At 38.5% G+C, this 20,752-nt stretch overlaps 2 protein-coding genes across 7 annotated transcripts in view; one reads left to right on the top strand and one right to left on the bottom strand.

The window, feature by feature from the left end:
* The first annotated feature begins 458 nt into the window (after nt 1–458).
* Nucleotides 459–16,676, top strand: LOC139979144 (uncharacterized). 4 transcript variants are annotated; one of them, XM_071989844.1, is made up of 5 exons: nt 459–2,455; nt 3,186–3,448; nt 4,308–4,476; nt 5,848–6,084; nt 7,516–16,676. In XM_071989844.1, the coding sequence occupies exons 1-5, from the start codon at nt 2,336–2,338 to the stop codon at nt 7,639–7,641; spliced, it is 915 nt and encodes a 304-aa protein (XP_071845945.1). In that variant the 5' UTR covers nt 459–2,335; the 3' UTR covers nt 7,642–16,676. The 4 variants fall into 4 exon arrangements, with proteins under 4 accessions (XP_071845945.1, XP_071845949.1, XP_071845946.1 ...); XM_071989848.1 differs by having other exon boundaries at nt 459–2,528; XM_071989845.1 differs by lacking the exon at nt 459–2,455 and adding an exon at nt 2,462–2,605.
* Nucleotides 12,425–20,752, bottom strand: part of LOC139979143 (uncharacterized) — a 24,633-nt gene continuing 16,305 nt past the window's right edge. For 2 of the 3 annotated variants that reach the window (XM_071989842.1, XM_071989843.1), the window contains exon 18: nt 12,425–20,462. In XM_071989842.1, coding sequence (XP_071845943.1) covers nt 18,530–20,462 — 1,933 coding nt within the window. In that variant the 3' untranslated portion in view covers nt 12,425–18,529. The remainder of the gene's footprint in view (nt 20,463–20,752) is intronic. The other variant, XR_011797090.1, reaches the window with a different exon arrangement.

The following is a 20,752-nucleotide window of genomic DNA, read 5'->3' as shown; positions in this document are numbered from 1 at the left end:
ACCTCAATGCATTTTTGCATTCTGGTTTTATTTAATATAATAATCGTCAGCATTATATACAACGATATATTAAAAACTTGCGTATATGACCTTTGAATATATTATGTAGAATCGTTTACCCTAGACATGCCTGGCGTTATATCTAAATATCTATATACCTATATCTATCTATATATCTATCTACCTCCCTATCAACATTTATTCAAATAATGAAATCAAATGTCGTGAATCGAAATAACTAATATTGGACGGTTCCGACAGTTGACCATTTGTAATCTCATTTACAGTAAAATATTTTCGACCAACCTCACGAAAGCTGCTGCAAGAGATTCTTTGTTTTACTCTATACTGGTATGAAATTTGTACTATATTTCCAACATGGTAATGCAATGGAAAACTTAAACAAACTTATAATTCGTGGTTCTATTGTTGAATCTTGTCAAAAACTGTATGTGGTAATAACCGTCCGACAGTAAAAACCGAGTCTGATTTTTTATAGCTACCTTGAACTGCTATACAATATGATAAATGTTTCCTCAAAAATTTGAATCCAACTTTCTGCTTAAAAAAATGTCAGAGTTTGAATGCACCCCTCTCCCCTCACCCACATAACTGATATTAGTTTAGCTATGCTATACCCTTGAGGAGATAGGTGGAACCAGCCACGAGGACAGAGAGGGGAATTGAGAGAGTGAATCACTTGGAAAGAGTCAGCTGGAATATACAGATCACGTGGGTCTACAAACGTTAAACGATATTTGTCAAATCTTCCCGGCGTATGTGGAGGGACTGCTATTGTCCGAGATTTGTGAGCGATTTAACGTCTGTTCTGTATAACTGGTCCTTCATGTATAAGCAATTGTTAATTTCTCTCTTGTTTTACTAGTAAACCTATAGCATTACCTTGCATTCGATGGATTCCGTATAAGGCAGTTATTTAAGTTATACATACACAATTGCATACCCATACTCCACATCCATGCAGCAGGTACATTCGAACGACAACGATGGTGTTTTTGGTGCAAGATAAGCACATTTATTCTCGCAAATTGAAACTCAGTTTTAATGATAACAGATATACTGATGGGACGCGCCCGATGGGGAAGGGGATGAGGTGGATAAGCCCGTCGGTTAACTTGGATTGGTGACGAAAAATAAGACAATAACCAAGATCAGAGTTACCGTCTTCGTTTTATTTAACAAGGGATGAAAAACAGATTCAACCCAACGAGATCATTTAAGTATCGGATCCTACCTGAGATGACATCGGCCTATTATTCAAGGTTTTAGGACACAGAACCAATCATCTTATCTTCCATATATCATTCGTTATTACCAAAACGCAATACTTTATCGTCGACTTCTGTTCATGTCTCTCAGTTAGGCTGATACCCCACGCTAACGAGTAATGGCTGGGATGCACCACGCTAGCGTGACTTCCATACAGCGCAGTGATACAATTTACATTGCTACGTGAAACTGAAGAGTTAAAACATTTAATGCATATATACACTTACCATAATTACTTGCATATATACCTAACGTAACTATAATCACATGAGCGGACTTCGTATTAACCAGAAGAATATAAGGAATCTCAGTAATTATTTACAATACCGTTACAACATTAACTTCGGTACAATACTATTAAACAGAGTGAAGAGGGTGTCCAGCGATTGGTCAATAATAAACTGACTGACTGAGGATGAAGAAGTAGTATCAAGCTCTGCATATTCAAAACTTCAACTCACCACAAAGCAATAGCAACTTCAGTCATTATTCTTGTAACCAATATAGGTCATGGACAATACGTCTGCCACGCATGTGGTGGAGATGCTACGTTTCCATTTTTTTGTTTTCTGAAAAATAAACAACAGACTTTATCAGACTTTATGCAGCTATCCTTGCAAGACAAAGCTTTGTAGCTTATTACCATCGAAGATCAAACTATGACCACGTATTCTTTGAGTTGCTTGTATACTGGGCACACTTCAGGATATTGCAACATAGCAGACGGACAATTCGCTTTTAGGAGTTCCGAACGTCTGTTCTAGATATGATGTAATTTTTCCATTTATCACTGGGGGTTGGTAAATCTTTAATTGCTGCGCATGCGCAGTTGTACATATAAACTTCAGGATATCCCGAACTATCAATTTCGTGTATACCCTAGATTCCTGGAATATCTGTTAAACAATGCCACTATTAGCCTCATTGTGACGGTTGTGGAGCTTTCCAGTGTCTGACGAGAACGGCACAATTATATCATAGTAATTATCTCTCCGTTGGGTGAGATCTCAGATCTGGGCACAGAGTTGGATATAAATCCAGCTTTATGGTTCAAGCCCAAAACAACAATCAGATTTGCGTTTGTTGCTCGAAAGGGAATGATCTAACATTGATGCACCCGAATTACAACTTGCTCACAAAACGGGGAAAACCAACTATCGACATCGTACATTACAACATTTTTTGTGTCGTACATTCTGTGGTTCGCCATAGTTGTTATGATTTCAACTTAACCAAATGCAAGAAACTTACAGTGCATCACAGAACGATCAAGACTTAAATTTTAATTGAATTACGTGTATCAATATCAGTCGGCGTGGGTATTAAATGTTGGTCGGGGAAAATAATTAGCTACGTTGTATGGAAATAACGGTGTATGGTTTTGGCTTACTCTAGTCTAACTTCACAGAATACAGCCAAGGCCTAGGCCTACATCATGTTACAGTATGCCTACTGTAACTGTTGTATAAAATAATCTAGTTGTAGACCTGGCCTTGCGAATGGGACTAGACTATAATTTATAAGGCTGTAGTCTATTTTGGTCTTACAAGTTTGATATGCCGAAGTCGCCACGCAGTATTAAATTCTTAAACAGAACTTTTTGCATATTGTTATGGCAGTCTTTGTGTTCACAAGTTTACATCAAATTCACTGATACTTGATAGGCCTAGTAAGACTAGCTAAATTTGTAGCACCCAGCCATGCTCACTTTTGCTTGACTCTATAGACTTTAAAGTTCATGATTCTGAAGCCTAACGTTTTGAACTTACGTTATGAACTACAAAACAAACAAGTTGAAGTTTTGTAAGATATAGGACTGTTATATAAATCTCCACTTCATTCACAAGCAATATTTAACGCCTAACCGTTGCACTTAAAACCATTGTGTTTCACAGAGGATGGCCACAGCAAGCAGTCCAACTGAAGAAGCATCTCCTCCACCAGATGTGCTCAGTCTCTCACAGAGACGAAAGTCAGCGCAAGCTCTGACTCCCCTCTTGCTACATCGTGACATGTCTACTGATGTATGTACCCCGGAGGAGGTTCAACAAGCACAGATAGCTGGAGTCGCTGTCTATACAGAATTCCTTGAACAGCATCTTCAGGTGGGAGAAATACCAGACCAAGATCTGGCACAAGTTATGGAAACTATAGAAAAGTAAGTCAAGAAAAGATAATTCAACGCATGTGCTGCAATAAGAATATATGGAATAGTACTTACTAATACTAATAATGTAAATCTATGGATTTGGAAGCAATAACTTGGATCATTTTGGTGATTGCAGTAAATACACCCCAGTTTGTTTGTGCTAAACTTTCTACGTGACAATTAACTGTAACAGAGAATTACAACCCAGACGTGTCTTTTATTCTGATTGTTCCATGGGATGCATTGTAAGGTCAATCGACAAAAGGTGCACCCCCAGGCCCCAGCTTATGACCACTTTCAAATTTGTTAGTTGAATTCACGGTAGTACAGAAGGAGCTAGGTGAACAAAGTAGCTCAGACGTTTTTGTCTAGACGGTTTGATAGCCAATAAAACATATTGTGTAAGTGATTAAGTTCTAGGTGGGTTCTGTTAAACAGGTGCTTCCTAATCAAACTTGTACATGTATCATTCTCGATGTTGTGCTGTCGTGCTAATGTTGCTCTGGGTAATCTTCACCCCGCTCTGTATCGGCAAAAACTAAAATGTTTGTGATTTTGACTTATTATTCTTGTAATGGAAAAATTCTGTAACAATGAACAGCTCAACAATCATCATTTTTTTTTTGTGACACATTTTTAATAGCTCTTTAAAAAGTAGACTCCATCTTTTATAATACTGTTTGGTTAATGCAGCGTGAATACTGTAAGTCATGTTTACCAAAATTTCTCTTGGCAAGAATTTGAAAATAAAATCAAGATCCATGCTGTGCTTGGTTCTGCTCTTGAAGTTAAACTGAAACTCACAGTAATTTTTTTTTATAAATTTATTTTTTTGGATGCTCCCTCCATCTGTTGCTTTCCATTGTAGCCATGGACGGACAGCAACATCTTCCATCTGTACGAGCAGCGATGACTCGGAAGAACAAAAGAGTGCCAAGCTCTCACAGTGGAAGAAGAAAGGGAAGAGGCTACACCAGATTGCCATCGCCTTTGAGAAGACCCATCAAAGGGAGGAGGTACGACAGGAAGCACAGAGGGTAAGCAAATAATTGAAATTGAAATGGGTTGAAATAAGCAGGCGCCCAGGCACTACAGTATTCGCACCCGCAAGCACTAAAATAGCGCCCCTGGACATGAAAATACAATACGCACGGGCACTACTTTGTCGGCAAATAAGCGCCCGCATACTACTGTAAATATCAGCCATATCATGCGGTGCACAGAAGCCTGAAACTACATTGCATGCCATTGCTATATAGTAACTGCTAGCGATTTGATAAATCACTGATCGATCGAGTGCATGCACAATAGCACTGGTGCACATGGTTTATATATCGCACAACACCTGTACTGTACATGCTGTGCTTGAATTTTGTTTCTCCCTTTTAGCTCCTGGTAGTGAGAAAACAGCTCCTGGTCCTACTGAGATTGCTTCGAACCAGGAGCCACTTTTTTAGAAAGTGGCTTCTGGTCCACAAATCCTTATTTCAACCCTTGCAAACTAGAGATGACAATTGTCAATTTTCAACAGAAAGTTTAAGGTTTTTAAGTCAACTCACTGAGTTTATATGTTAAAAATAATGGCAACACTCCGATAAAGTTTCCATTAAGTTCCATTAAAGAGTTTCCATTAAAGTAAATACCATTTGGAAGATCAGTGTACAATAGATGTTTCCACAGTGATAAGGGTTGACCCTGGCATTGCACATTATGGCATATCTTGTTCCTTCCCATGTCATGTGATGAAACAGAGTTAGTGAACCTATTGGCTATTAGCCCAGGTACATGGGTAGTTGAATGGATGTCTACACGGTGGCGGTCAACCCTGTCTACTCGCATACAGGATAACTTTGTTCATGGGGATTATCACGGTCACAGCATCACGTAAATATCTTGTAGATCTCCACAATCCTAGCCGGTGTAAAATATTATGTCTTGTTGGTTTGTAAGTTTACAGTCTCAAGTGTGCAGTCATAATGATAATTTTGAGTTGCTATTGGGGGAAATGGTTGGAGTAATTCTGAATCTACAACAATGCAAGGGATGTCTGCTAAAAGTCACAAAGCAGGTGGGTCTTACGTTAGTCAGTAAATTTCAACGAAATTTGAACTTTTTGCATTAAACACAATACTGCAATTTTTATCAGCTAAAGTTGTTTGTGGTCAAGTTATAAATAAGTTATCAAATGACCATGTATTAAAGATTTTTGTTTTTTTAAAAGGCAATTAATAACACAAGTGTTTTCTATGATGGTCAAGTACAGAAGGCATTTAAGAGCTCAATTGACATTTAATAGTGGCATATCTCCCATAGGAATTTTGATTCATGAGCAACAGTTCAGTAATTGTACAGTACCCCTGACCAATTCTTTTTTCGTTTGTATTTTTCTTTCTTTCTTTCTTTTACAGGTAGTTTCGGAAGGAGATAGGATAAGCAAAGAGCAATTTCTGCAGCTAATGGAAGAACTCTTTGCTGGGGATTGTATAACTGCACATCGCATCGTGGTCCTCTTCACGTTCTGCAGTGATGTTATTGTCTATACGGTGAAACGATTGGCTACCGATCTATTCGCGAGGTTCCTGGATTGGGCGATAGAATACATCATGACTAAAGTTTGTGCCTGGGTGGCCAGGCATGGTGGCTGGGTAAGCCATGTTTTTACAATCTGATTCTACTTTCTTACTGTTATCTGTGTGAATTCTACATCTTCATTTCGGACAAGACCAAAAAAAAAAGAACCATTCAGGGGAGTATGTACTTCCAATCACCAATCACAAAACTAGATTTGGAGTCAAAAGGTCATAAAACATCGTAAACACAATTAAAGACGACCCTAGAAGATTGGTAGAAAGTCTTTGTTTGTGTGTCGAGCCTCAACAAAGCTTCGGCCAACAACCTGTACCTTGAACTGGCTGGACACTGCCCCCTTTTTTTCTGTTTTTTTTAAAGGGTAAAGGGCATGCACCTACACTTTAGCCTACCATTTATCTTCACACTGCTTGTGCCCATTGAGGAAACTTTATTTGATATGGTACAACAAAAAGCAAAAGTGTTTTTAGACAAGCGAGGAAGAATCAGATGTAGATTTCATAGGATAATGATAGGAAATGAAAGCTGATTTGTTTTCTTGGAAAGCTGAAAAGATTTCATCCTTTCCTGTAGAAAACCACATTCAATCAAAGACAAGTTTTCAAAAGGGGACCAACCTCCACTTTAATATTCCACCTCCCCGTGGACCCTTCCCTGGGCCATGAAGTTCTGACTAATGCCCTGACCCTCTACCCTGTTAAATATGTTTTAACTAGAGTTAGGCTTTTGTTTTAGTGCAAGGGTCACCAGAGGTGTGTGTAAAGTACCATGAAGACACAGTGCCTCCAAAAAAAACAGCTTGGTGGTAATCCACACTTTATTGTGTGCAGTGTATGATACTATTTGGTGAATTTCTTGGAGTGTTAGCTCAGTGGTTAACGCAGGTGCCTTTCAATCATAAGGTCCCCGGTTCGAGTCACTTCCAGATTAATGTGTGTTGTCCAATTACAGAGTTGTTGACATATAACAATTCTCAATCATGGACGTTAAATATGAATGTAAGAGACTGACTTCGGTCAGCTTGCGGCTTTGATAGCCAATGAGGCTTCGTTGCAAGTTCCTGCTTGCAGGAGGATCTAATATATACATACATACAATTTCAAATGTTTTCTGAGGTCACTAGGGGTTAACTTCTTTTATAAAACCAAAAAAATTAATTGGACAGTCGCCTACTTATATGGTGAACTTCACACAAGTTTACTTTTAATGTTTTTGCCCCAATTCAGTATGAAGAATTCATCATTTTTAATAAATAATTGGGTGGGAGGGGGTGCGGGGGTGGTTAGGACTATACATCACATCATATTGTAACTATTACTCTAGACCTACCACACTTTCATATAGAAGGAATATACATAGAAAGTGCTTGGTTGGTTTTCTTTACTCTTATATATCTATGAGAAGTTAATAATAAATATTACATATTTTTTACATTCAACATCTAAAACATTTAAGAATTGTTGATTTTTATTGTCTCTCTGTTCCAGGATGCTGTCTTGAGTCAGCCCTGGACTTACATTTATGCTGCAGGAAAAGTTATCCTAGCTGGAGTGTTTATATATTTTGGATACAGACTGGTCAAGAGTGGTTTAAACTCCATCGGAAAGAAGTGAACCATCATCAGTGAAGACCAGTTAAAGCAAGTGGAATGAAGGTCAGGAACAGGTTCCGAGGGAAGTAATTATTTCACCGGTTTTTGTAGAATTAAGTAAATAAACTTTAATGTTGTGAGTTTGGAATATATCCATTACCATGTAATGTACTATCATCATGGAGATACCGTTTTTTGTACTGGTATCATGAATTATTACAGGTGCTTTAATACTGTAGCAGTATCATACTGTCCCATGATGGTATCATCACTGTGAAGACACCGACTGATATTACTATCGTGCAGTGTAATTTACAAAGGTATCAAACATTCACACTGTGATATCATTGTTGTGAGGACACTGATACTACTAGTGTGCAGTGTAGTTTACACATCATACTGATCAGTTTACGCATCATACTGATCTTGTTTTCTCCTTTTGAATTGCAAATTAATATCACTCAGGTCCTCGTATCGATAACGTGCCTTCATACTGATATCATATGATCACACTGTGATATTATTGTGAGGACACTATACTGCTAGTGTGCAGTGTAGTTAACACATCATACCGATGTTGATTGCTCCTTCTGAATTGCAAACTAATATCACTCAGGTCCTCGTATTGATACCGTGCCTTCATACTGGTATCATACGTTCACACTGTGATATCATTATTGTGAGGACACTGTCACTACTAGTGTGCAGTGTAGTTTACACATCATACCGATGTTGATTGCTCCTTCTGAATTGCAAACTAATATCACTCAGGTCCTCGTATTGATACCGTGACTTCATACTGGTATCATACGTTCACACTGTGATATCATTATTGTGAGGACACTGTCACTACTAGTGTGCAGTGTAGTTTACACATCATACCGATGTTGATTGCTCCTTCTGAATTGCAAACTAATATCACTCAGGTCCTCGTATTGATACCGTGACTTCATACTGGTATCATACGTTCACACTGTGATATCATTGTTGTGAGGACACTGATACTACTAGTGTGCAGTGTAGTTTACACATCATACTGATCAGTTTACGCATCATACTGATCTTGTTTTCTCCTTCTGAATTGCAAATTAATATCATTCAGGTCCTCGTATCGATAACGTGCCTTCATACTGATATCATACGATCACACTGTGATATTATTGTGAGGACACTATACTACTAGTGTGCAGTGTAGTTAACACATCATACCGATGTTGATTGCTCCTTCTGAATTGCAAACTAATATCACTCAGGTCCTCGTATTGATACCGTGCCTTCATACTGTATGTTCACACTGTGATATCATTATTGTGAGGACACTGATACTACTATTGTGCAGTGTAGTTTACATATCATACTGATCAGTTTACACATCATACTGATGTTGATTGCTCCTTCTGAATTGCAAACTAATATCACTCAGGGCCTTGTATTGATACCGTGCCTTCATACTTATATCATACGTTCACACATAACAATATTGTGTGAATGCTGTTGTTAATATGCAAGGAAAAGTTTGATGTGTGATATGATTTCATTTTACCTCTGATACCACACCCACATTCTGATACTCTGCCCCAGCCCTAGGGCCTGGGGTAGAGTGTAGATATGTGGTTGAGGGGGACAGGCAAACATAGGGTGAAGAAGAAAGTGTTCTCACATTCACAATATACTGAAAGAGTTCAAATAGAGGGCGACATGCTTGTCCCTTGGTTGCTTGGCCTGGCTGGCAAGGCTTCTACTCTAAATATTTGTTTTTATCATAACATATATGACTTGATACCAGCATGTACATTGTGACTATCATGAGTCTCAAACTTAAATATGTTTAGAGTACTATGAATAAAAAAAATGTAATGTCTGTGCTCGGGAGAGGGCCGATGCCATACGCACATTTCAGCAGGTTTGCCCTCTTGCAAACAGGGTTCGACTTATGGCCAAAAAATTGCATAGCAACAAATTTCGACAATTGCTATACAATATTTTTGTTGCATAGCAGTTCCCCAATATTGAATAGCAGTTTTGAAATTACCACAAAACGGACCAAATGTTGGCGATCAATGTATTAACTAGAAAATGTTTGTTTATTATTATTATTTATACTAGTGTTGCTACGATAATCGTTTTCAATATCGGTATCGGCCGATATTTGCAATATCGGCAGCATATCGGTATCGGTAAAATTTTGCCTAATTGCCAATAACAGCAAACCGATATTGAACTTTTCTTTTTAACAGCAGAGCTACCTGTACTTATTTATACTTGCAATGATTTGTTAATCTGCCCAAGACGATCCATTTCTTTAGCGTCAGTTAAACTCAGATTCATTTTCGATTAATATCCATGGAAACCTGACTCACCGTAACATCTAAAAACACGTCTACAGCGCGCGAATATAACCAATGACCTTCGTGAACCTTGGCCTACACACAGCATTAGTGCAGCATATATACACTGTACTAACCATTCATTTCCTCAAAGGCCTCCGTGAAAACCTTGAACATGATGCATACAGTAACTGCACAGTTCACTCAGTGTTGGAAAACCTTCAATTTCCCGCGAACACACTGCCGATTTCCCGCCGGTGTTCGCCTGCCTAGCACGCGTAACATGCGAGCATAAAGGCGTGGTGTCCAGGGGCCCGTCTTAGGGCTATGGTGGGGTCATGGGGTAGAACCCCTCGTGGGGATCCTGGGGGCGAAAGCCCCCGAAAATTGTTGTGACTTTTTGCGATGTCTGGCGATGAAAAAATTCGCAGTTGAGGATGCAAAATACTGACAACTTTTTTTATTTAAATTGTCACGAAACTGATGAAAATTTTAAAATGACAAGTTAAAGTAGCTATATTATGTTATAAAATGAAAAAAGATTTAATCTGTCTTTCAATCTTTAAAAAGTGCAACTTACAAAACTTCCGATATTATGAAACAAACAACGTTCAGCAAAGCCCCGTTTCTAGACTGCCTAACAATGAATAGCCTGCACTATGCGTACCAGTGGCGTAGGAAGGTACTTTTGAGTGGGGGGGGCTGAAGACTGATGGCCGGCCTGGGGGAGGGGTCTAAGGGGAGGGGGTGTCCCCTCCCCTTTGGAATTTTTTGCATTTCCAGGTGGCCTCAGATGCAATTTGGTGCAATATAGCACACTTCAACACCCACTCCATTTTGTAAACTTAATTTTGTATTTTCACCTGGCCTAAGATGCAATTTGGTGCTCCAAATGAGATTTTTTTCTCATTTGGAAATGAAAAAGGGGTTTTCTGACTTGCGAACCGGGGGGGCGGAATGATACTTCCGCCCCTCCACATTTTTCACTGGGGGGCTGGCGCCCCCCCAGCCCCCCCCCCCCCGGTTCCTACGCCCTTGATGCGTACATTTTTACAACTGCAGTGTTTAACCCTATACCCAACTACTGTACCACGGTACATGTGCTGCGAATTTGCCCAGGTACCTTCCCAACAACTGTGAGCTCATCCCCTGTGTAACACCTGTTTGTTAACATTTTTTTGGCACGTTGCCAGGGAACCTTTTAGTTACGTGAGATCCGTAACTGCCGAGGTGGTTAGGCTATTTGCTTTACACTTAACTATGGTAGGATATTAATTTTTCAGGTTTTTTTTTCGCTATATGGTCAAGTGAATAAGTTGTACATTGAGTATAAACTCAATAAATTATAACTTCTACATTGTGATCGACAGTTCGTAAGTTAAGGTTTGAGTGTTTGCTCCCAAATCTGACTAGGAATTTGAATCGCACAAATCGGCACAATGTGCGATGCTGATTTGGAAACGTCTCGCAAGTTTGTCGTTTTGGATCGCATTTTGCGATGCGATACCGGAAAAATCGAACACTGCTTGCAAATATCTTGCATAAACCTCAGACTGATCTGTCCCTTGACACCAATAAATTTATATAATGACTATGGTGTGTTCCAGACCCCTCCTCCCCTCGCCCCCTCCCCGAAGAGAACTTCTATGTTAACCACCTTGTACTAGTGCTTCCTGTATTAACTAGATACTTACTGTCGACTGATATTTGAATTAGTCCCGATGAAATCTTCTCAACATTTTGTATTTGTCCATTCGTCTTGTCTCGTCACGTGCAAAATAGAGAACTTAAATTTTTCATGTTGATATACATACTAAGCTCAACAATGTATATATATATATATATATATATATATATATATATATATATATGTAAATCATTGGGAAACTTTCTCTGTGGTCATGTGCAAATGTGTTTATGTAAACAGTTATAGGTAACCAAACCCAGCCATTTCTGAAAAAGGAATTTTTTAAGCAAAGAGTCCTATTGAAATAATGAATATTTCACTGGCGTCTACCGCAAAACCAGCCAGTTGGGACAATTTCCTAAAGTTAATACCTCTCTAAACAGTCCTCCCATATCATGCTTCAAAGCACTGTTATTGACAGTACAAACAGTTCCTGAACTTCATCTGATAGAAAAGTGATGTTCATACTGCTCGTACTGACAGTAGGAGTGCTCTGAATCGAGATATTATCGGTGGTATTATCAAAACAACTGTCCCAACTGGGCTCACAAAACTTGGATGACAATGGTATATCGCAAGAAACAGCTTTTTTTTAAGAACATTTAAGTGGAATCAGATGGATGATTTTAAGGTGTATCAATCGTTTATAAGAGTAGATTGAATGCTTCATATGTTGGAGCAATATGACTTTACAAATGGCTTGAATGTTTGTACAGGCTCCTTATTGGCCAATTTTTCTTTCCCTTCCAACTTGGACTTTTTACTTTTCACTTTCAATTTCTGGAATTCTCGTTTTGCTGTGGCAAGTATTTCAGCAAAGCTGGGTTTTGGTTTAAGTAACATATCTTGCCATGAATTTTTGTTTCTATTGCTTTCATTTTTAGAAGTAATCTGAGCAATATTTCAAGATCTTTCATTTGTTGAAATAAATAAAGGATAACCTTTAAAATTGGTACTACAATATCAGGATTTCATCTTTTCAGATTAATCAAAAAGTTTGCTATAGAGAGTTTTAGATGTCTATGTAATGTAAAGGCTCGTAGGAATACCATTGTCAAAATTGAAATACTGAGGTCCTGCAATTGTCTCTAAAAACAGACAATTTAGTACTTTATCTTATATATACAGAGAAGTTAATATTGGGGCTGTATCTTGTAGTCAACGAGTCTTCGTTAAGGGATCAACCATTGTTTCACATTCCTAACATGTAAGCAGGCGTGTAGCCAGGAATTTGCCACGGGAGGGGCGAAACTGTAGGCAAACTATCAGAGCCGTAGATACGGCATTGCAAACTATCTAAGCGTAGAGCCACCATGATTGGCGCGAAGCGTACAAGTAAATTTTGGCTGAAAATGCCTCCCAGATCGCTGGAAATGGCACTTCCCAGGCCTTGTAAGTTGCATCTTAGCAGTTTCTCTTTTGAAATTACTAGCAATATCATAAAAACAAAAATAAAAAAAATATGCTCAAGGGGGGCGGCTGTCCCCTTTGCCCCCCCCCTCCTTGGCTAAGCGCCTGCATGTAAGACTTTAGGAGATGAAGTTGGAGGATGGGTGACAAAGGAGGGGGTAGGGGAACCGGGTGGCTTGTCAAAGTTAAGAAGCTTAGAAAAAATTATCGTCTGTCAGCAAACAATAAACTACAGTTAACAGTATTAACTATGTGCCTTGCAAATATAAGTGTGTGAGTGTTTGTACCATTACTTCAGGTTTTCTTAAATTTTCGAAGAATATCAAATCGTTTCTTTTACTTAAATATATCGACAGAATATTCTACAAAGTACAAATTGCTATGAAATGAAATCGGGTTAAGCACAAAGAAATGTGAACTGCTTTCTATAATGTTGAATGTGAAAGTACACTGTAGATTTTACAAATAGCACAATCTTTTCAGTTGGATAATAAATTCTAATTCAGGTATAAATCACAATGTCATTGTTTTGAACAACTAACATTTAAGGTTTGTCAATTAAGTGACTGTGATTAATATTACTTAAAGAGCTCTTCTAATTCATAAATTCTCATTCATATGTAGAAAAGAAGGAAAGGAAAGGATAGATCTCTTTTTTGCTGTTAATATGTACCAAGGTGTCAGCTTATATATTTGCTTAATTATGCAGTCAATTTTATTAAGTTTTTTGGTAGTTAAAGGGATGTTCCACTTGAAGATAATGTAAAACTTATCTTAGAAAAAAATATTCCAAAATATTAAAATATATTCCACACTGTCAGTTGAAAACCCCAGTGTTGTGGTTCACATTAGGTCAGGCGCGTAGCGAGGAATTTGCCAAGGGAGGGGGGCGAAGACTGTAGGCAAATTATCTAAGCGTAGCGCCACCATGGAATGGCGCGAAGCGTGCATAAAAATTCGGCCGAAAATGCCTGGGACCAGATCGCTGGAAATGGCACTTCCCTTGTAAGTTGTATCTAACCATTTTTTTTATTTTGAAATTACTTTAAAAAAAAAAGCAAAAAATATGCTCAAGGGGGGGTTGTGGTCGCCCCCCCCCCGGCTACGTACCTGCATTAGGTGACCTGTGATGTCATCATGACAAATTTTCTGCAAAAGCTATACATTCCTTCTTAAAATCGTCTTGTTGATTTATCGCCTGATACATTTGCAATGTGAAGTTGTTAGTTGTCAGTATTCTTTGCATTCAGAATTTCATCAGAAATGCAACTTTATGAATATAAACATGAAGGGAAAAATTTAGTTAACAACCACTTTGAGAATTTCAGCTGCATTCCAGGTGTGTATAATGTACAGTCCTATGGCCAAAATATTTCTTACCTATTTGATGAATGTTGTAAGTTAATTTCATTTTAATTGATGATTTAAAAGTGGTACTTTTGATTTATATTTCAAAGGAAGATCTTGTATGTATAAAGTAAGTAGCTCTTCCGAGGCTAAGGTATGACGTAAGTTGGTGGTAACAATCATTGTTTCACCAATTGTAACTTTTACCTTTTTTTTTGTTGTTGTAAAGTCTTCACTTTTCAGTTATATTTGCTGTAGCCATGAAAATTAGAACTTTTTGAGTTTAATTTGATTTCCTGAAATATGTGCAATGTGTTGAAGTGGATGCATTTTTCATGTCTCTCTGAAAGTGGCAGCACCTTTGCTTATTTTTGGTAATATTTAAACTGTCTTGTTGTGATGTAAGCAATAATTATTTACTCCCAGGTAGATAATATATAAAAATTGCAACTTTTTGTTCAAAGCATTTTTAAAATTTAAAAAAAAAAGAAAGGAAAAAATGAACACTTATGACAGTGTGTGTGAGTTTGTTTTATGAGCCATTGGTATTGTACATTTGGTACGTACAAACAGCAAAGGCTCATAACAGCAGAAGGCGCAGCATTAGATATCTCTATTTTATCTCGCTGCCACTTGGTGGCGCTTGTTTTCACTCGGTGCCACAGGTTGCCACAACCGGTAGTTTTACAGAGTTAATATGCTCAAAATGTACAATTTAGTATGTGCATGGAACCAAAGATATTTCCATTTTTTTTTTTTTGTAACTGTGAAATACAATTTTTTGGCATTTTCAATATTCACTAACTCTTCAAATTGCAGGACAATTGCACTTTTCATTGAATTTTCCTTTCTTAGTTTGTAGTCCGCCCATTTTCGAACTATTGCAACTCCTAGACATTACTTTAATGTATGTAATGGGTAGTAATCCTGACAACGATACGGTGAACAATGGTATCTATACTTCTGTAGCTACGCACCGATATGGTTCGCGGATACAACTATGTCACAATTAAACGAGTCATACGTAGACTCAGTAATAGAAAGATTTCAGCTCCTTGGCTGCTTTTGATAGATAAGAAAGTTAAAAAATATCAATAGTACAGCAATTTTATGTTCACTTAGTCATTTAGTTCCACATGCAACTTAACAATGTTGCTAAAGCTACACCCAGTTTGCCATTTGTTAACCTGAACTTAGCTTCCAACCATAGGTAACTTGAGGCAATTTGGCAAAATTACTTTTGCAGATTCTATTTTCTATATACAGGGTTTTTGGGGTGTGACCCACCCCTCTTTTTAACTTTTGCACAAAACTTGTTTGGACCTAGGAGAGGATGCTTAAATGATCCCAGGACTCAGTCCTCCTTTATAAAATCCTGGATCCAATCCAGGCAATTGATTGGATATTATCTACTGTCTCTGAACCCACCATCAATGAAACAACCCACCCACCTGTAGACCATAAACCTACTAAAATCTACTAAAAAACCTAATAAAACCTACTAAAATTAACTTACACATATTTGCTTATTTGACTATCATTTTTATGTCACTTAATATTTGATTTACTGGAGTTTTCTTTCTTGTCATTTTTTTTTTTTTTGTGGGGGGGGGGGAGGTAGGAAGTAGGTTCATCCCCAAGTGGACCACTTGCCAACAAAAATAAAATTTTCAAGATTTGTCAATGGTAAGTTTACTTCAGCTGAAGCTTTCAAGCCCACCAAGTCGAATGGCAGCTTATATTTGGCTAGTACACCCTCAGTTTCACTTTGATAAGTGACATTGTGTATTGCAAGTTGCTTTTAAATAAAATGCTGCTTGTACATTAGCTGCCTGTACATCAGAGCTTCAGTTTGTAAAATTACCTGTTTGGTCAAGTAATGATTGGGGTTGACAAATGGTTATTCATAACCAGGCACCACCTTGGATGACTTCTCACCAAAAAAAGGGTCCTTTTTCGTGATTGTTATGTTCTCTCGATTTAGTAATATCCATTGTTTCCAACCCACCACAAAGATTTGGTAGGTTACCAAAGAGTTGGAAGTTATACCATGACATGCAGACAGAAACAGGCTTTCTTGAAGAGGATCTTGACACACATTTTTGCCACCTTCTCCTTTCTTTTTGTAATGTAATATTTAAGTCGGAAGAGAAGTTTATGATATGTATATTAGCTGGTTATAAGAAAGGTGCCATTATGAAAAATCCACTTTTTATTGTTCTCCTTTTTAGCTTTTGTTTTATGAACGTCATTGACGATAAAATAGATTCATCTCAATTTCTTGAATTGGCCTCTTTTTGTTGGTTTCTTGTTTTTTTGTTTGGTTTCAGAGGAACTTTGTGTCAATTAAAAAATGACAATTTAATATGACATTTGCTATACAGCCGTTTGACCAATAATATATATCAAACTTAAGCACTACCAGCTGTTTTCTCACTCAATAGAAGGTAATTATTCCAGGAGGAAAGTAGCTAAAGGAATACCCCCCCCCCACCCCCTGTGGGCCCAAAGTTTTGCTTAGTTTCGACTTTCATATACTGTAGTATCAAAACTCACATATTATTTCGCTGATGATCTTCATGTATGTCCAAAATATAAAACGACAAAATGTTAAGGATTACAAACTTTTTTTTTTAATATAAGCAGACATGAAGTATTATTTAAACATATATACATATTTATCTTCGACATTATCATCAAAAAGTACCTAATCAATTGATTAATATTACACAAGATTCTCTTTATGTATGTCTATGCCCCAGAGCCTCACTCCCCAACAGTACATCAACACTCCCTACACATATTAATGACACAATTGATTCCTCACCCCCCCCCAACCCCACCCCATTTGTCCACTCTCCTATTTAGTAGTGAGTTACAGCTCCCTTTTATACAGCTTACATTCAATCCTTAACTATCACCCCCCCAATACCCAAAATGCAACTCGCAGATAAAAATTTGTAAGTCCCATATAGTTAACGTGCTCACCAACTAGTAATACCACTCTATACCCCTTTATACCCATCTGCTCCCCACTTATACTAGAAAGACCCCTTATTTATACTGCATCTCATCAGCAAACAATGAAGTCGAAAAAGGAAAAAAAAAAAAACAGACCTAAAAATCCACAGAAGGCATCTTAAAATATTAATAATACTTCTTAAATATATCCTTTTAACTCTGGAATGTATTATTATATCCATGTAAAATACTCTTGATATGTGACAAAATATATCTTTCGTTATAAAAGTGTAATAATTTTAGGTTTTAAAGGAATATTCTGGTGACAGACAACGTGACACGTATTTCACACTAGTTAATAATTATAAACACATTAATTATGTAACTCAAAGTATTGTTGCATGACTGTAACCTATGTTGACTAACTGAAGCCTTTAATTCTTCCAGGGAGTAGATCCCATTAGATTGTCTATGAACTTATCAAGGCTTATGCTTCTCAATAGCTTCAATTTTCCAATTACGCTTTTCATTTCCTTAATTTTTTTTATCATTGATACATTTTGGAATGTTTTAAGCAGTCAAGGTTCTCTTTATTTAGAAATTTCATCAAAATACAACTCAATTGGTAGAAATATTTTTTCCTCTGTGAATATTAAGTGAGTTAAATATATTATAAAGACAAAGCTAAATTACTGTGAAAACATTCACTCTGCTTTTGCAAAGATGGGTTCAAAAAATACCAGAAAATATGAAAATTCATATTTTCACCATACAAAGTGCTATGAGGATGTGAATGCTAAAACAGTGAGTTTTACTCGATGTCATGTTTTATAAAGTCTCCAGTTTTTGGGCACCAATTTCTAGGTTTTTGTTTGGAAATCTCCAGGTTTACACCTTTCGCAGTAAGGTGAGGAGGAGAGCTATCAAATGTTGGCCATTTTTGCACCTATTGCCTAACATTTCCTTGCTTTGTTTCACAAGTCTTGAATACTCAAGAGATCCAGCTTTGTTCTATCAATGCATTCTTATTCAGTAAAGCTTAGGCATCAATTTTCCATATATCTTATGTGTTAGGCTAATATATATAAACTAGTGCAAAAACTCCCAAAACTGTACCCTAAAGCACTTATGACATTCCTGCACCCACTGGAAGCCACCTGAAGGAGAACCTTGGCCGATCAACTTGTATCTGCTTTGCGGGAGTACTTTCTTCCAGACTTCAATCTATTTGTTGGTGAACCAGTAAAAGGCGAGTGAAGTAAATCATAGAGACCTCTAGTCGAAAGCTTAACGGTTAACTTTGGCGAATGTTCGGGTGGCGTTGATACTACGAGTGGTTTAGAATCGGTAGGATGATGGGAAGCGAATACCTCATCGCTCCCACCACTGACGTTCAATAAAATGCTCTCCGAGGTACTTCTGTCCTCCGCGGACGATGTCAGATCTGAAGATGCTGTTGACGAGGACATCTCTGCATGGGCCAGAGGAACGACGGATTGCTTCGTTAGAGTCAATTTCATCCCCGTTGAGCCCGGGGTGCTCACATAATGGAAGATCGGCGATCCCGACCCCTTTGGAGTCTTTGTTTCGCATGGAGTCCTGCGAAGACTCTTCCGAGGACTTTTTAAGGGAGAATTTAAGGTCGATACCATACTGCCACCACTTTCATTAAAGACGGGGGATGAACCCGGTTCTATTTCTTTTTCTTCTTCGTCTCCTTCTTTATCTCTCGTAAGAGACAATTCTCTTCCTAAGCTATCGCGAGACAGGGTCCGATCGATTTTTATAAATTCGATTTCGTCGTCGTCGGAATGGAAAGAGAAGTGACGTTCCAGATCCTCCTCCTTGGAGGCACTCTTAGGAGACTGACTACCTTCCTTCTCGTCAGAATCTTTCGCTGCGAACTTTAAACTGGTCTTCGATTTCTGCCGGAGACATCTTCCTGCGGACTTGGTCGCATTCTTCGACGGTTTGGGACTCTCTGAGATACTACCTCTTACTTTCTTTGTCATCTGCTCTCTGAGGAAGCGGCTGTTGGGCGAAGGAGTCGTCGATCTGAGTTTCCTTCTTGGCCACTGTTTGAAAATTTCCGGTGAAGCTAAAAGTTCGGGTACCTTTCTCCTAGGGGATGGTGTCCCCTCGTCCTGATTCTTTTCTGACCATTTCGTGGGTTTTCTCTCCGTGTTAGTTCTCCTTTTCTTCTTGGATGGAGATCGCCAGCTGCTTTTACCGATTCCATCCTTCTCGGGTTCCTGCCGGCTTGGCGTTACGATTTCCTTTTCGATATCACCGTCGACGATCACGTCACACATATCTGTCGCCTCCGTATTTTCATTCTCTATCTTCCTCTTTCTTGTCGTTAAAGATTGTACAGTCTTGGAACGGGTCTCGCCTCTCCGTGGCAGAGCCGTCTCCGCTGCACCGTCGAACATCTTCTTTAAGCTGGTTCGGACTGCAGTTCTCTTGCGAGGAGTTTGCTCCTTCTGTCCTACCGAAACCTCTCTCTCTCCCCGTGCCGTTCGCATCTCGGCAGCATCTTCCCCATCCTCTTCTAATCTGTCGGCCTGCTCTTCTAATCTTGTTTTCTTACCTCCGGTTTGGTTCCCATCCTCTCCATCTGCCGACGTTTCCTTCTTGTCTTTCCGTGGCGTCTGTTTTAGCATACTTCTCGTCTGCCTCTTCGGCGATATTATTTCTTCCGATCGGACATCCTCTGCCTCCTTTACTCGACGATTCTTCTGCTCCTCGTTCTGTTCTGATTTTAAGTCTGGTGATGCTTCGACATCGGAGGTCACCTTGCCAGACCTCAACCTGGTCAGTGAACCCAGAGTCGATGGTGTACAGACCTCCTTCAGAAATAACCGAGCAGGGGATTTCTTCCCCTCTACGGTCTTTGTGATGTCCGGCATCTCTGCTGAGTTAGAGCCTGTGATGCGAGCCGATAGACGTCTCGCATCTTTCAACTTATTCTGTGAGTAGAAGGACAGTCTCCTAGTTTGTAACCGTGGAAATGACCTTGGAGCAGTGCTGACCACTTTCTTCACGGGAGACTCTTCAATCACCTCGACCATAGGTGATAGGTTCTCTCCGGCCATCCTTGCCTCCAATTTTCTGTCAGAAAGAATGGTGCAGATGGGTTAGTTTAAGAACTAGAGTAAAAAATCTGTACATTTGCGGTTTTTAGCCTTCCAACAAACAAGAACGCAGTTTTACCGGAAACATTTTTTTTAATGGATTCAGGGCAAACCACAGGGCATGCAGTAAAATTAATACTACATCATTTGAACTGACAATCCAACTCTTAACCTGTACTGCCAACTGCTACTACTACTAAGTACTACTACTACTATACTACTACTGCTACTACTACTACTACTTTACTACTACTACTATACTACTAC

Source organism: Apostichopus japonicus, chromosome 13, assembly GCF_037975245.1.
Source record: "Apostichopus japonicus isolate 1M-3 chromosome 13, ASM3797524v1, whole genome shotgun sequence".
In the NCBI taxonomy this organism is placed as follows: domain Eukaryota; kingdom Metazoa; phylum Echinodermata; class Holothuroidea; order Aspidochirotida; family Stichopodidae; genus Apostichopus; species Apostichopus japonicus.
This window is presented reverse-complemented; position numbering and strand designations above follow the sequence as displayed.